The following is a 16041-nucleotide window of genomic DNA, read 5'->3' as shown; positions in this document are numbered from 1 at the left end:
ATATGTAGATTTGATAACAAGGTAAATTGGGGAGACTATATGGAACCAAATTTATTGGAGGATGAAAGTTATGAGAAATGATCAACAATATGCAATATTAGATTGTTAAAGGATTGGTACTAAAATGGGAAAAATACTAATTTCGGATCATGATATCTACTGGGAAAGACTGTAACTAGCTAAGACTGACATCTTACACATTTCTCCTGGAGCTAAAAAGAAAATCTGAACAATCCTGATTTAACAGGTTACCATGAAACATGGTGATCCCTATTCAAACCATCCCACAGTGTTGAAATATTTACTGTAAAGCTATATAGCATACACCATAAGTAGGCAAAGCTTCCAATAAACCTGCATGAAGTACTCAGTTACTAGTAAATAACAAGTTCATCCATAAAAATTTATTGTGCTTCTTCCATAATCATAAATCCAAATCTGATCAAGATACTTATAGTTTGAAGCTTTCAATCATCCAGTTAAATTTTTCCTGGACAACTCTTATCTCTGTAGAGGGTCAATAGGCAGTTTTATGGAGCCACCACAAGAGATTGACAGATAAGAAAGTATACTTTTTGATATCAAGAAATGATTTCTCGGGGCAGGAGCAATAGTACAGAGTAGGGCATTTGCCTTGCACGTGGTCAAGCCAGGTTCAATTCCCAGCATCCCATATGGTCCCCCAAGTAAATCCTGAATGTAGAGCCAGGAGTAACCCCTGAGCATCGTCAGGTGTGACAAAAGAAAGAAAGAAAGAAAGAAAGAAAGAAAGAAAGAAAGAAAGAAAGAAAGAAAGAAAGAAAGAAAGAAAGAAAGAAAGAAAGAAAGAAAGAAAGAAAGAAAGAAAGAAAGAAAGAAAGAAAGAAAGAAAGAAAGAAAGAAAGAAAGAAAGAAAGAAAGAAAGAAAGATTATTTCTTGGGGTTTTCAGATCAAGGAAGTATGTTTCTAGAACATAGGGGAACAAAAGATAAAATGATAAGATGATAATATCTTACTACATTGGACTGAGATGAATCCCACATAGTATATGTTATGAACTTGGGTTGCAAAATAGATCGAATAATGTAAGAAGTGGTGCATGGTGTCAAAGTGTGTGTGATAAAATCCTCACTGTGGGCTCTTCAATAAGATCCCGAAAGACTCGGGGCTTTAGTTCCAATCTATAAAATGGGATAATGGTGGTATCTGGGCTGGAGCGATAGCACAGTGGTTGGGCTTTCGCCTTTCAGGCGGCCAACTCGTGTTTGATTCCTCCGCCCCTCTCGGAGAGCCCAGCAAACTACTGAGAGTATGGAGCACGCATGGCAGAGCTTGGCAAGCTACCCGTGCATATTGGATATGCCAAAAACAGTAACAATAAGCCTCTTATTGTTAATTAATTATAGTTAACAATAATGAGAGACGTTACTGGTGCCGCTCGAACAAATCGATGTGCAACAGGATGACAGTGACAGTGACAGTGACAATGGTAGTATCTAGTCTGCAAGATTTTAGTGAGGACTAAAGACAACTCATCCACAGAGATGATATAAAAATCTAAATACAAAAATACTCTTAATAACCCCTGTTTATCATGGATTTCTGTAACATTTAACTTTAAATGTATAGCCACAATTTTTCCTGCTTTTCATCTTCTTTCTTCACTTGTGCAATTTTTTTTAAACTTAAGTCAACAAATAAGCATCTATTCCTATGTAATATCACCTATTGTCAAAGAAGGACACTAGACCTTTGGGGAAATTATATAGCTAGATTCTAACTGTAGTTTTTATGCTTGTTGGCTGTATTATCTTAAAAAGAGACTTAACCCCTTAAAATTTAGTTTTCTCACAAAAGCAAGACTTAATTTCGTCCTGAGAATTTCTGGCTCTAAAATGTAAGGATTTATAGCGTATTTATATTTTTACCATAGTCACAAGTAAAAATATTAATCTTCTTGACCAAAAATTATTTAAAACTGTTATTTTTAATATTGCTATGTTTCTCATCCAGTCCGTATCATTTTCTCTTCTCCATGAGAGCCAAATTTTACCAATAGCTTGTTCATGTCATAATCTTCCATGGCTATAATTCTTACCTAAGCGGTTCATATCATATTGAATAGATTCTAGATATATGATAATTACATCTCAAAATGTACAAATAAACAAAGAATTCACAGTTTTAGCCCTGGTATTTAGAAGGAAAAAAATTTTTAAAGCTATATTGCTTTAAAAATAAAGAATTATTATGAAAATAATTCATAGTAAATCAGTGCTGATTTTTAATAATTGCCTCAAATGTTCTTTTAGATAATTCTATTCTAGAAAATTACCAAAATATCTCATGCTTATTAGGTTATGTTTACTCTTGTTTTACATTTTCCGAATTTGACCTTTCTCCATGTTTGCCCTCTGACAATTGTTCCTATATTGATTTATCAAAGATTATTTGATGTTGAGGCTGGAAAAATAGCTCAGCAACTGAACATAATCTGTTCCATGCAGAAGACCTGGGATTTAGTCCTCAAGCAATGTATGGTCCTGTGAGCACTGCTAGGAGTTATCCCCAAGCACTGAGTGAGAAAGCCCTTGAGTACTGCCAGAGGTGACCCTAAAACAGAGAGAGAAATTATTGATAGTGATTATTGAGAATGACCCCATAATCCAATTCTGCAGTTTCTTCTAGAACTCAGAACTGGTGCCAAACTCAAGTACCATGATTGTAGACTTTTCCTTTTGTTTTCTTTCTAATTTTGATGTGAGAATATGTCCAAGTGAAAAAATATTCCAACTCAAATAAATGAGACACTAGGCAGTGTTTTACTATGACTCATCCAGAACAACGTCCCAATCTAGTCTCTCTCTCTCTCTCTCTCTGACACACACACACACACACACACACACACACACACACATTACCCCCCCTCTTTCTGTCCCCCCACCACCACACTGTATGATCCATTACTTTAGTAATAACAATAATGAAAATAGCTTTGCTTAGCTGACTTTTGTGCTTTGGTCTTCTTAATTCTCAAGGTTCAAGCCCATCTTTCACGGTGTACATAAGGATGCCCAGGAGGTACACTCATCGCACCTTCACTGTCACTACATCTTCTAACAGAAATCCTCCAGTGCTACATAGCAATCCAGTGTGCTCTTGAGAGATCTTGTTTTATCTGTTTTGAGAATTTCTCTATTGTGTGAAATTTTTTATGCTTTTCTATCACTCTTCAGTTAGATGCCTTTTAAAGTATCTATCATGAGATGTCATCTCTACTTTAAAAACATTTTTTTCTCAACTCATTTTTAACTAGATCCTGTTTTACCTTTCTTCACTCCTGTTAATTATATATATGAAAATGTTTTTTCCAGATTTTCTTTTAACTTCTCCATCCTAGAGACTTCTCCTTTTAATATTTAAACTGATGTTCAGTGTGGGAGCTCCTGTATTTCTTCTGGCTTTTCCAAAGAAAGCATATAATCTTTTCTTACTCTCTTATAGAACAAGTGAGTAATTTTCAGTAATTTTCAGTAAAGGCATATAGTCTTTACACAAGTGATTCAGTAAAAACTGTTTTGATATCCCATCAATTTTTTCTTTTACTTTATCATTTTATTGCAATTTAGGTAACATGGTCACAAAAGTGTTAAAGTTCAATGTTTTGATAAACAAAGCTACTGTGTCTCTACCACCAACAAAATATCCAAGACAACCCCCCCACTACTGTCTTTATATCACTTATAGTCGAACTCTTCTTTTTCTTTCTTCCTCAACAGTTCACTAATCTCAGTTTTGTACACCAAGGCCTAAGGTTTGATTCTCAGTATACCACACATTCTTGAGATTAAGCAGTATTTGTCCTTTACATTCTGATTTATTTCATTAATATGATGCCCTCTAATCCCATATGACAAAGAAAATTCTAATTAATATCAATTAAGTGAAATGCAGTATATACCACAAATAATGCTAGTTTTGCTTTCCCATTGGTCAAGATTTCAGATTCATCGTTAAAATTAGGCAAAATGCAACTACAAAAGGACACTCATGGTGCTTAAAGTCAAGATATCCTAATATAAATACGGATATTTGTCACCACTTTTAAAATCATACTATTAGTAATTAGGATCATTCTTATTCAAATAGCAGAATTCAGTTTTTGCATCTCTGAAAAAGAGATGTTAGTTAATATTCATCACAAAAATGGTTAATGTGAATATCAAAGGAAGAAAATAACGTATGTTAGTAAGTAGTTGTACAATAGAAAATAAATTCTTAAAATGCATAAACCAAACTATTAACTTCATTCTCTAGAGATCATATTGAGGTCTATGAGGAAACATAGATTTACAACTACTAATTTCTATGGTGTTTAACTTTTATTCAGTAAACCTTTTAACTCATAAAATAAGAAAATAAATTTTTGAGTAATATCTTGCAATGATAAAAGCATGTTAACATGTTTTATGTTAATCATGTGTTACATGTGTTTCTAAGATAACCCTGAATGTCATTTTCAACTATAGGCTTGTTTCATGCTAGCGATATAGATGACATAGTTCAAATTTATTTATTTTCTTTTTTTTGAAGGATCTGAGCAATGATAACAGTGTTCATTTATTTGAATACATATATGGTTGCCATAATTAGATGGGTGGCACTTGTTTCTTGATATTGGTATAGAAAGTGAAAGGAATGTTCAAAGATCAAACTTATGATTATGGGCTATGAAGTCTAAATTCCTAAAAAGTAGATAAATTTTATATCACTAATGAATTTTAAAAATTATTTACTTTCTTGTCCAAGTTCCATCCTCAGGCTATAGCTGGCCAAACATACCTTATTTATTCTTAGAGTAGGTTGTGATCTTCTAACTAAACACATAATCCATATACCACACATACATATAAAAACATTCATCTATCCTTAAACTGATGGAAATAGTTGTAGTTTTATTCTTCTGAATAAATTTCACCTTCTGAAATATGCTTGGCTTACTACACTCTTTCACATACTATTAGTCCATGTTTAATTAATTCTCTTATGCCAAGGCTTCTAAATTCTTCTCAAACATCCTGAAGAAGAAACCATGAAGTCATAACAATCCAAATAGTCAAGAGAAAGGATCTACTTCCTCAAACAAATTCTCATTGCTTGTACCCTTCTGGGAGAAGAATGTTTCCTTAGTTTAGGAAATTTTCACTATGATTTCTGGCTGCAAGGAAATACTGTCTCTGAGTAGTTTTCAGGTCCTTTCATTCTCTGCCTCCCCACAGAGTTTCAGATCTCAATAAACTTAATTTGAAGATAAGAAAATTGTAGTACCAAGAAGGTCTGCCCTTTCCAGTGCTATCAAAGAACTTCATTAATTTAACCAAACCTGTGCACAGAGAGGGCTCTTAGGAGAGATATCATCATTCTTGCTATAGTGCCACACACAAATCTAAAGGAAAACAGGTACTCAGTCTAGAAGTAATACCAATACAGGCTCAGAATCCTTTCAGTCAGGCTGAATAAACAAGGTATGGTGCCATGCTCAAATGATTCAATATAGGCCTTCTGTGTAGGAACTCCTGGTCCTGAGAAAAGGAAAAATAAAGGAATACTAGCCTTCATCTTCCAACCTACCCATCCACTCACCTTCATTCCCTAAAAATTCATCCATATCCTGAAGTTTTTTTTTAACCATTACCAAATGCAAGAAAGCTTTGAATCCTAAATTTGTATGCTAAGTGCCAGATTTTCTGGCTGTTCTATTTGTAGTTGTGAAAAATACCAGAACTGAAATGATTTAGAAAACATTTGATAGCTCAGAGGTATATTGTGTTGGTTTGAATAGTGTGCCAGATCTCCAAGAACATGTTGTGTGACTGTATATGAACTTGGCTGTAGGTTTCCTTTGCCAGATGAAATGATGATTAATCAGGACTCAGATGTCAGTAGCTTTATGTTATTTGCACTCTTTGCTAACAGCTGCCTATTTCAAGCTGTGATCCCTACATGTCAAATATAAACCTGAAACCACTATTTCCAGCAGGAAAATTTCAAAGTATTCATAAAGTATAGTATAGAAATATTCCTGGTTATTTTTCTGCCTGAAGTTGATTTAACATATTATGTAACTTAACTCAACTAAGTATAAGATATAAAAGTGTTGAAATATGATAAACAGTCAAGAAAATTGTAAACAAACAGATTGAGGGATGGTGAGAAAGCTTAGTGCTTCTGTGTGTGTGTGTGTGTGTGTGTGTGTGTGTTTGTGTGTGTAGTCCAGGCTTCAATGCCTGATGTCATATGGCTCCCATAGCACCTCTGGAGAGACATCCCAACCTCAAAGTGCCATGAGTGTGGCCTTTAAAACAAGAATAAAAAAGTCCATGATACTAGATATACATATAATATGTGGAGACATCTGTAAACATATATTTTTGTAGCCTATGATAAAATGCACTTTGTTACCTATACATAAACTCTTTTTTTTTTATTCTGCAATGAAGAAAAACAGTGAATTAGTGACAGGTGAATTATAAGAAATTAACATTTTTTAGTTCAGAATAAGCTTTAAACTTCTTTTAGATAATTCATTTCTCAATAAGGTCTTCAATAATTCCTTATTTGCTTTTTTTAGTAAAAAATGCCATGAAACCAGCATTTCAATGTTTTCTTTTCACAATACCCCAAATAGAAATAATTCTTGAAAGGGGAGGGGGGCAAAGATAATATTGAATATTGGTCAAATCAAGTTTTTCAGAAGTTTATAAAAGTATACTCCTAAAATTTGGGGTGGACAAAATAAAATTGATTTTTTTAGCTTAACCTAGATAATAAATGTCTAATTTGAACTGTCCATGTGGCATACAGTTCCCAAATTAAACTCTTTCAGAGAATGACATTTTTAGCAAAAGAGGAGGAAGTGAGAATCAGACAACACCCAGGCTCTTTCTATACAACTGTAGCCAAGTTATCAAAAACCTGAGTTGAGCAATTCACTAAACTATTGCAGAATCTACAGTGAAGACACAGCAGAATAGAAATTGTCTTATTCTGGGGTCGAACAAAATTGATGATAGGGTGGGGCAAGAGAAAGAAACACAGACAGACAAAAAGACACATGAGACGGTGGGGGAAGAAATACCTTTTTTATTCTTTATCTCATCCTTTCCCCAAAGCATGCACCCGCCGCCTTGAATCAACTTTGGAAAATCCAGAACTGGAGCTCGAGAGATCTCTAGACCACAGGGTCAAGAAAGGTTTAGTGATCTAAATGCAGGTCGGGAAGTGCGTGTGGGATCTGGCCTGTTTCGTTTTCCTGCCCAGCCTTTCCCCTCCGGGTTTCTAAAGCACATGCTTCCTTTTCCCCTTCCCCCAGGTGGCCAACCTGCTGAGGCTCTTCCAGATCCCCCAGATTAGCTACGCGTCCACCAGCGCCAAACTCAGCGACAAGTCGCGCTATGATTACTTCGCTAGAACCGTGCCCCCCGACTTCTACCAGGCCAAAGCCATGGCTGAGATCTTGCGTTACTTCAACTGGACCTACGTGTCCACGGTGGCGTCCGAGGGTGACTACGGGGAGACGGGGATCGAAGCGTTCGAGCAGGAAGCGCGCCTGCGCAACATCTGCATCGCCACGGCGGAGAAGGTGGGGCGCTCCAACATCCGCAAATCCTATGACAGTGTGATCCGGGAGCTGCTGCAGAAGCCCAACGCTCGCGTCGTGGTCCTCTTCATGCGCAGTGATGACTCGAGGGAGCTCATTGCTGCTGCCAGCCGCGCCAACGCCTCCTTCACCTGGGTGGCCAGCGACGGCTGGGGCGCGCAGGAGAGCATCGTCAAAGGCAGCGAGCACGTGGCCTACGGTGCCATCACCCTGGAGCTCGCCTCGCAGCCAGTCCGCCAGTTCGACCACTACTTCCAGAGCCTCAACCCCTACAATAACCACCGCAACCCCTGGTTCCGTGACTTCTGGGAGCAGAAGTTCCAGTGCAGCCTCCAGAACAAGCGAAACCACAGGCGCGCTTGCGACAAGCACCTGGCTATTGACAGCAGCAACTATGAACAAGAATCTAAGATCATGTTTGTGGTGAATGCTGTGTATGCCATGGCCCACGCTCTGCACAAAATGCAGCGCACGCTCTGTCCCAACACCACCAAGCTTTGTGATGCGATGAAGATCCTGGACGGGAAGAAGCTGTACAAAGATTACTTGCTGAAAATCAACTTCACAGGTAAGCAAGGAACCTCTCATCGATTTGTGATGCAAAACGGGACCAAACTGGGGTCAAGTTATTCCACCACTAACCTAGAAATTATTGTTTTGGTCACAAACGGGGGGTCATCACTGTCATCATCACTGTCATCCCGTTGCTCATCAGTTGCTCCAGCGAGCACCAGTAATGTCTCCATTGTGAGTCTTCTTGTTACTCTTTTTGGCATATCGAATAGGCCACGGGTAGCTTGCCAGGCTCTGCTGTGTGAGCGAGATACTCTGGTAGCTTTCCAGGCTCTCAGAGGGGAGCAGAGGAATCCAACCTAGGTCAGCCCAGGGCAAGGCAAACGCCCTACTGCTGTGCTCCAGCCCACAAATGGGGGGTAAAAGTGTTAATTTTTTTTCCAAGCTGAATTATGATGGGCTTTGGGGATGTCCTTATTTTTGAGTTGGCTGGTGCTCTGCATGATATTAAAAAGACCCATTGGGCTCGGCTGATGGAAAGTAGCTGCATAGATTAGGGCTAAAAGACATTTTCTAACTTTCTTGTTTGATGTAGAATAGGATATGTGTGATACGGATATTTAATCTTCGTTAGCAGAATTGGCAAACTTAAGAACATGATTTTCGGGCTGGAGCGATAGCACAGCGGGTAGGGCGTTTGCCTTGCACGCGGCCGACCCGGGTTCGATCCCCAGCATCCCATATGGTCCCCTGAGCACCGCCAGGAGTAACTCCTGAGTGCAAAGCCAGGAGTAACCCCTGTGCATCGCCGGGTAAGACCCAAAAAGCAAAAAAAAAAAATAAAAAAAACATGATTTTCTAAATCTTCCTTGTTAGTTATTTAAGAAAAAAAAATCTCATAACTTTCCCAGTAGGTGAGAGAGGGAAAAGTCTCTGTTTTCCCAAGGCCTAATTAGAGGGAAAGAGAAACATACTCAGTACTCAGATCACGGTGATTTCTAGGCATTTGAGTTCATTTATTTATTTTTGTTCTACACAATCATTGCCATGTTGATATTAAGAATTATAGAATTTAAACAATTATGAAATGAGGCATTGTTTTAAGAATATGAATATGAACAAATTGAAGACTCATGGAAATCATCCTGATATAGTGGTGAACATACAAAGAAGTGCCTTTTGCTACCTCTTTATTTCTAAATACGATCAAAGTTCTATATCTGGCATCGCATTTTAATAAATTGCTAACAATCAAAAATTTCAAAAGTTTAGGCTTGCATTCTCTACTGAGTTACATCATAACATAGCAACCAATATTATTGGATACAAAAGATTTTGATGCCAAAATATTATAACAATTTGTCACAGTGCTAATAACGTCCCATATCACCCGGGCTTCCCTGTAGACTGCATGGTCTGTTTCAGCTGATATATAGTCAAGGCATGAAGGTTTGCAGGCTCAAGTCATAATATCATCAAAATATGGCTGGTTGGGTGGGTGTTTGAATATTATCTGTAATGAACTATTGTGAACTACTTAATGAAAATTAAATGTATAAAAATTGCAAAAATAAAAAAAATTGCCAAAAAAATAAATAAATGGTAGTTTTCACAGCTCCCTTATAGATGATCATTCGGAAGCAAATGGCCTGAAAAACAACTGATGGTACTTGGAAGAAACCATGACAGTTGATTCCTATTTCAGAATTCTTAACCCCTAAGCTAGCCTTGAAAATAAGCATAAAAATTAGTTAGCTTGTACTTTTCACACCTTTTCTTCATTACATTCAAAGGTAGCCAGTAGAAATATGCCAATATCCCTACCTATTCATCTATAAAAACCTTTTTTTAAATTTTTTTTTACTTTTTTTGGGGGTCACACCCGGCAATGCACGAGGTTACTCCTGGCTTTGCACTCAGGAATCACCCCTGGCGTTGCTCAGGGGACCATATGGGATGCTGGGAATCAAAACCGGGTCGGCAGCGTGCAAGGCAAACGCCCTACCCGCTGTGCTATCACTCCAGCCCCTATAGAAACCTTTTCTTACCATGCGAATGAATATTGAAACTGGTAAAGATATAGCCTTCTTTAGAATGTATTATTGCAGACATATCCCATATAGAAATAAACCCAAAAATAAGAGTAAAATAACATTTATCTCAAGGTCCCAGATAAGTGTCCATTAACATCTCCAAAAACAAAGGATGGACAACTGATTCAGTAAAAAAGAATATATTTAAATACAAATGAACTCCCAAGTATCTATAAATAGCATGCATATTCACTTAATTCTTAAAGATGAATAAGATATTTCAAAACACACACACTCTTTCAGACTACCCTTGGGTTAATCATTTATCTTTATTCACCACATGTATTATTTTAACTTCGTTATTCTGGTTCATTCCTTACTCCTTAGTATGCAAATATATCCATCACCAGCAGCTAATATAAAGAGAACTCTAGTTTCAGAATCCTTGCAAGCTGTTTTACGTAACCAAAAAAAATATTTTTCTTCATTTCCCCGACTGTTAAAGTTTTAAATGACAAAAGAAGTGAAGAAGGTTATTATCTGAATAAATAAAGCCAATGTATCTGTTTTTTGTCAGCCTTGTTCAATTGGTGGCTTTGATTCTACAATTCAGTTTGGTTGTGCAGAGCTAACCACAAAGTGCTATTTTAGCCTTCACAATTTGTCCAACATTACCAATCATTCTCCAGCTCTGAAGAAACCAAAAGGTCATAAACAGATCTAAACCACAGAAGAGAAGAGTTTAAATCATGCACAAGGAAAATATGCTTAGCAGTGAAATTGGACAAGAAAATGCCTCACAATAGTACACCAATATACTATGTTAACTAAAAAGGTATATTTTAAAAAATAAGGTGAACCTACTTTTCTATTTAAAAAACAGGTTTATTTTACCTTCTCTGAAACTGTGACTATTTTTCTAATTTTAATGTTGAGAGAATAAACAAGGAACAATAGCTAATGCTTAGCAGGCACCAGACAATCTTTCTCAGTTGCATCAGACAAATCCTGTTTAAATTGTCTGTTTATTCAGTGCGTTTGTCCCAAGATTATTCTGATTCAAGGTAGTTTTACAGTTCTTTAAAAGAATCAATACTTACAAGATGGAAGAGATAAAAATTTTAAAAATTCAACCATACAGATTAATATACTCCCTGGTTTCTTAGCTAATTCCTACCCTAATTCTGGTAGAGCAGTATATAAGTATTGCTTGAAGCTAACTAAGTTTGACTATTCCTTTTTTTAAAATAGAATTTGCAGGACATGCTTTGTAAAGATTCCTCTAAATTATAAGCTCTCCTGGTAGCACTGTAGCACTGTGGTCCCATTGTTCATCGATTTGCTCGAGCGGGCACCAGTAATGTCTCATTATGAGACTTGTTATTACTACTTTTGGCATATCGAATACGCCTCGGGTAGCTTGCCAGGCCCTGCCGTGCGGGCGGGATACTCTCAGTAGCTTGCCAGGCTCTCCAAGAGGGATGGAGAAAAAGAACCCGGGTCAGCTTCATACAAAGCAAAAGCCTTACCCACTGTGCTGTCACTCTTTGTACAGGATCTAAGTGCTATCTATATCTCTGGACACATTCTCTTTTGAACACGACACATTCTCTTTTGAACACGCCACATTCACCTTTTCTTCCATGAAATTAGTTGTCATTCCCCAGCCCATGATGCCTCGATTTTGTCTTCATGAAGCTGTTATTTCCTCCATCTGGAACACTGTAACACTACCCAATCTAGCAGAAATGATATTTGCCTTTCAAGATTCAACGTAATAGAACCCTCTTTAGGAAGCATTCTTTGGGTTTTATTTTTTGTCTTCTTTTCCCCATATCATTATGGACATTTGCTTTTATTCACATCCCACTCAAAATCCACTAAAAATAATCTAGTTCTTGCCACCTTCCAAACAGATCCAGAATCCGACTACTTATCATCACCTTTACTGCCAACAACCCGGTCCAACCTATCAACATCTTTAATCTACCTCTTTTCAATAGCCTTCTAATAAATTATTGCTTTCCCACCTCCAGCTCTGCATCTACAGTTTATTTTCAAACCAAGAGCCAGGCATGCCCTTTTAAAATGTAAAGAAAATTATTTTTATTTTATGTGTTAGCAGAATCACTCTGTAATTCTCTCACCTCTTTACTTTTTTTTCACTTAGTATATTACCTCGAGTTTCATCTATTATTTTCTAAAGATGTTATTTCGTTTTTAAACAGCAGAATAGTATTTCATGTGATGTGATTATAACACCATATCTTTAATTATCTATTGGTGGGTGTTTAAGATGATTATTCATTTTGGCTATTGTGAACTATATAATGTAGCAAAGGGGTATAAAGATAATTTTAATTAATATTTTATATCTTTTAGATAAATGCCTAGAACACAAGATTATATAATTTTTTGTGGTGGGGAGAAGGGGCTTTTTAAGTCACACCTGGTGATGCTCAGGGGTTACTTCTGGCTATGCACTCAGGAATCACTCCTGGCAGTGCTCAGGGAACCATATGGGATGCTGGGGATGAAGCTTGGGTTGGCTGCATGCAAAGCAAATGCTCTACCTGCTGTGCTATTGCTCTGGCCCTGCATTTTTTCTTTAAAGGAATCTCTAGACTTTCCCATAGGGACTATGTAAATTTACATTCTCACCAACATTATGTCAAAGTTCCTTTTTCTCCATAATCTGGACAATATTAGTTGCTTTCTACCTTCTTGCTATGGGCTGTTCTCACAGGTATGAAAATGTCTTACCCTCCATACTCTCTTTCTCTGGCCCTACAGTATGAGTTTTTTACCTCCTCTCATCCCATGTTATTTTTTGGTCTTCACTTTTGTTTAGTATCTTATTGAACTTAATATCTACTTAAATATAAACTCCATGTATACAGAAGTCAGCACCAATTTTGTTCATGGATTTAGCCTAAGCATAATAGATGATCAGTAAATATTTTTTGTTCTTTTGAATTGAATCACAGTGATATACAATTACAAAGTTGTTCATCATTAGATTTTTTTATTCTTCTTCATCATCATCATCATCATCATCATCATACCGTTGATCATCAAATTTCTCGAGCAGTCTCAGTAACGTCTCCATTCATCCTAGCCCTGAGATTTTAGAAGCCTCTCTTTACTTGTCCTTTCCATTGGTGCTGCATTGGAGGATCTTTCAGGGTCAGGGGAATGAGACCTAGCATTATTACTGTTTTTGTCATATGAATACACCATGGGGAGTTTTCGAGGCTCTCCCATGTGGGCAGAAAATTCTTGGTAGCTTGCCAGGTTCTCCCAGAGAGAGAACTAGGCTATAAGATGTCACATGGCTGCTTCCGGAAGCTGGTTTTAAGTCTCTGGATGTTGGCCTTTGGTGGGATTACACGGTGCCGGGGGAAGTCCCTAGGTGTGACCGCCTAGCTACTGGACAATGGGAAATCTGGGCGGAAGAGGCCCAGTCCAGATCCAAGCAGGCTTGGAGGTCTCAGCCCCGGTTCCCACACACCTGGGTTCCTCTGCTGGTACCTTCATGCATGAGACTCATCCGAATTCATTATTATTAATCGGTATTTATTGATTTTGGAAAACACTTATCATCCACATCATATTTATTTCTCTTCCTTCACTACTAGGCCACGAGCTTATTTTCAAGTCAAAGAATATATTTTTTAGCCCCTGATCTAAAATACTTGACACAGGGGATAGAGAGAGAGAGAGTGAGAGAGAGAGAGAGAGAGAATGAGAGAGAGAGAGAGTATAGTGAATAGGGCACTTGCCTTGCATACTGCCAACCAGGGTTCAATCTGTGGCATCGATATGGTTCCCTCAGCCCACCAAGAGTTATTTCTTACTGCAGACACAGGAGTAACCGCTGAGTACCACCAGTGTGGGCCCAAAACCAAAATTAATTACTTAGTTAATTAAATAAAATACCAGATACAGTTGCTGGTTTGGAGTGGATATTATGTAAATGTTTGCTGAAGAAATAAGGGATTATAAAAATTATCAAGAGATTTTTATACTGTGATGCATTTTCAACAATTTAATTTGAATTTTCATAACCCCTCTGACTACTGTCTTTTAGATTTGTCCCCTCATAGTGTATGAGATAAGTTTAAAGCAAATTATCATTTGTAGCAGAAGAGATCCAAACAACCAAACTCAAGTAATTTTTCCAAGATCATTATTGGTTAGTGGTAAAAGCCAAGTTTGAAATTTAGGTTGCAGATCTAGTACTGATTTTTTATGAACACAAGAAACTTAGTTGAGCAATTTGATCCCAAGCACCAAACATACACACAGGTATTGTTAGTTATACATATGTAAGCACAATTCTACATATGTGGATATGTATAGCCATCTAATTTTATATATGCATAATCATATTTATACACATATTCATATATTAACATGTATGTATAAAATTATGCATGGATTTATACATAATGATTATAATGTATTTTAATAACAATTATAAGGTATTTTTTCCTGACACATACTAAGTAATAGAATTATAGTGAGGGAGTAAAAGACAATCAGTTGGTTTAAAATATGTTAGTCTTATGCTTCTTTTTCTGATCCTTTTAATAATCTTAAGCCATTTTCTCAATTAGTTGAAACTAAGGTGATTCATAAAATGCCAAATATTTGAAAGCTAAGACTTAGATTCTAAACCTTAGGATATAAAAATTGTTTTTATTAGCTAATTTTTTCATGTGAAAGAGCCATGTCATTGGAACTCTAAAGTAAAAAAGCACATAAGAGTTATGTTTGGTATCAGGTTAATTTTCACAATTACTTTGAAGAAAATTCTTTGTACTTATCATGAACTTAAAGGACAGCTTAAACTACCCAAGACAGTTAAAACAGAGGGAATCATAAAGTTACTTAACATTCAAAGATATGCAATACCACTTTGATTTTGGATATTCACAGTACAGTACAATCTTCTTTACTTTTTATTCTCAGAACATTTCCAAAAAGTAGACAGAGTGAAATAACAGCTTTACAAAAGCCCTTCTTCAGAGATAGCTTGCCCTAATCGCCACTTGATAGTGCTGAAGATTTGGAATGTCAGCATTATTATTTTCATTTAGTGAGGCACATAAAAGTGAACTCAGCTGTCAGAGCAACATGGTAACCGGGTATACTAAATTCAAGAGTCAAAAGAAGCACCTCTACTTACTGAATTTACTGCCTGAGGGGCTCTGAGACATTCATTGTTGAATAGGTTGACTAGGCATTTTCTTGGGAATAACACAGTGTTCCTCTCTGTCATTTGCAAAGATGGGCTAACATGGGTGAAAATAGAGAAACTGAAAATATGACACAAAAGACAGTACACAGATCACATAAAGAATAAGTGGTAAGGCAAACCATGAGGTCTTAATTTAGTTATTGATTCCAAAGGTATGTTTAGACATTTTATTCAAGCATGTAAACTTGACAAACACAGAACTTATCCAGGCAGCTAGCCACCAGAAAAACCTGTAAGTATAGAAGCAGGATTGTTGGGGGGTGCAATATTCAGGTCTCTTCCAAGGTTTTATGTTCTGTTTTGATTTCAGCTTTTGCTTTGGATTAGGAATGTTCTATGTATGTTATGCCCAGAAGAAATCTAACCTCTCTGCTTAAACCATACTTCCAAGACAGAGGACAATTCTCTATTACCAATGAGCTAGTGACCATAATAGGTCTGATATGGCACAGAGCTGTGGTCAATTTTTGTTTATTCCATGGCTTTGTTTTTTTTTCCCCTTTCTGTTTTTATTTTTACTTCCTTTCTGGCATTCTCAACTGTTGATATGAGGAAAGAGACAGACCACTGAGATCAGAAACCCGAAGCCTAG

At 36.9% G+C, this 16041-nt stretch overlaps 1 protein-coding gene across 2 annotated transcripts in view; it reads left to right on the top strand.

The window, feature by feature from the left end:
• GRM3 (glutamate metabotropic receptor 3) overlaps positions 1-16041 on the top strand; it is a 228699-nt gene that overhangs the window by 146683 nt on the left and 65975 nt on the right. For both annotated transcript variants that reach the window (XM_004602147.2, XM_055144171.1), the window contains exon 3: positions 7353-8208. In XM_004602147.2, the coding sequence (XP_004602204.1) occupies positions 7353-8208 (856 nt within the window). The remainder of the gene's footprint in view (positions 1-7352; positions 8209-16041) is intronic.

This window comes from Sorex araneus, chromosome 1 (genome assembly GCF_027595985.1).
Source record: "Sorex araneus isolate mSorAra2 chromosome 1, mSorAra2.pri, whole genome shotgun sequence".
Classification (NCBI taxonomy): Eukaryota; Metazoa; Chordata; class Mammalia; order Eulipotyphla; family Soricidae; genus Sorex; species Sorex araneus.
This window is presented reverse-complemented; position numbering and strand designations above follow the sequence as displayed.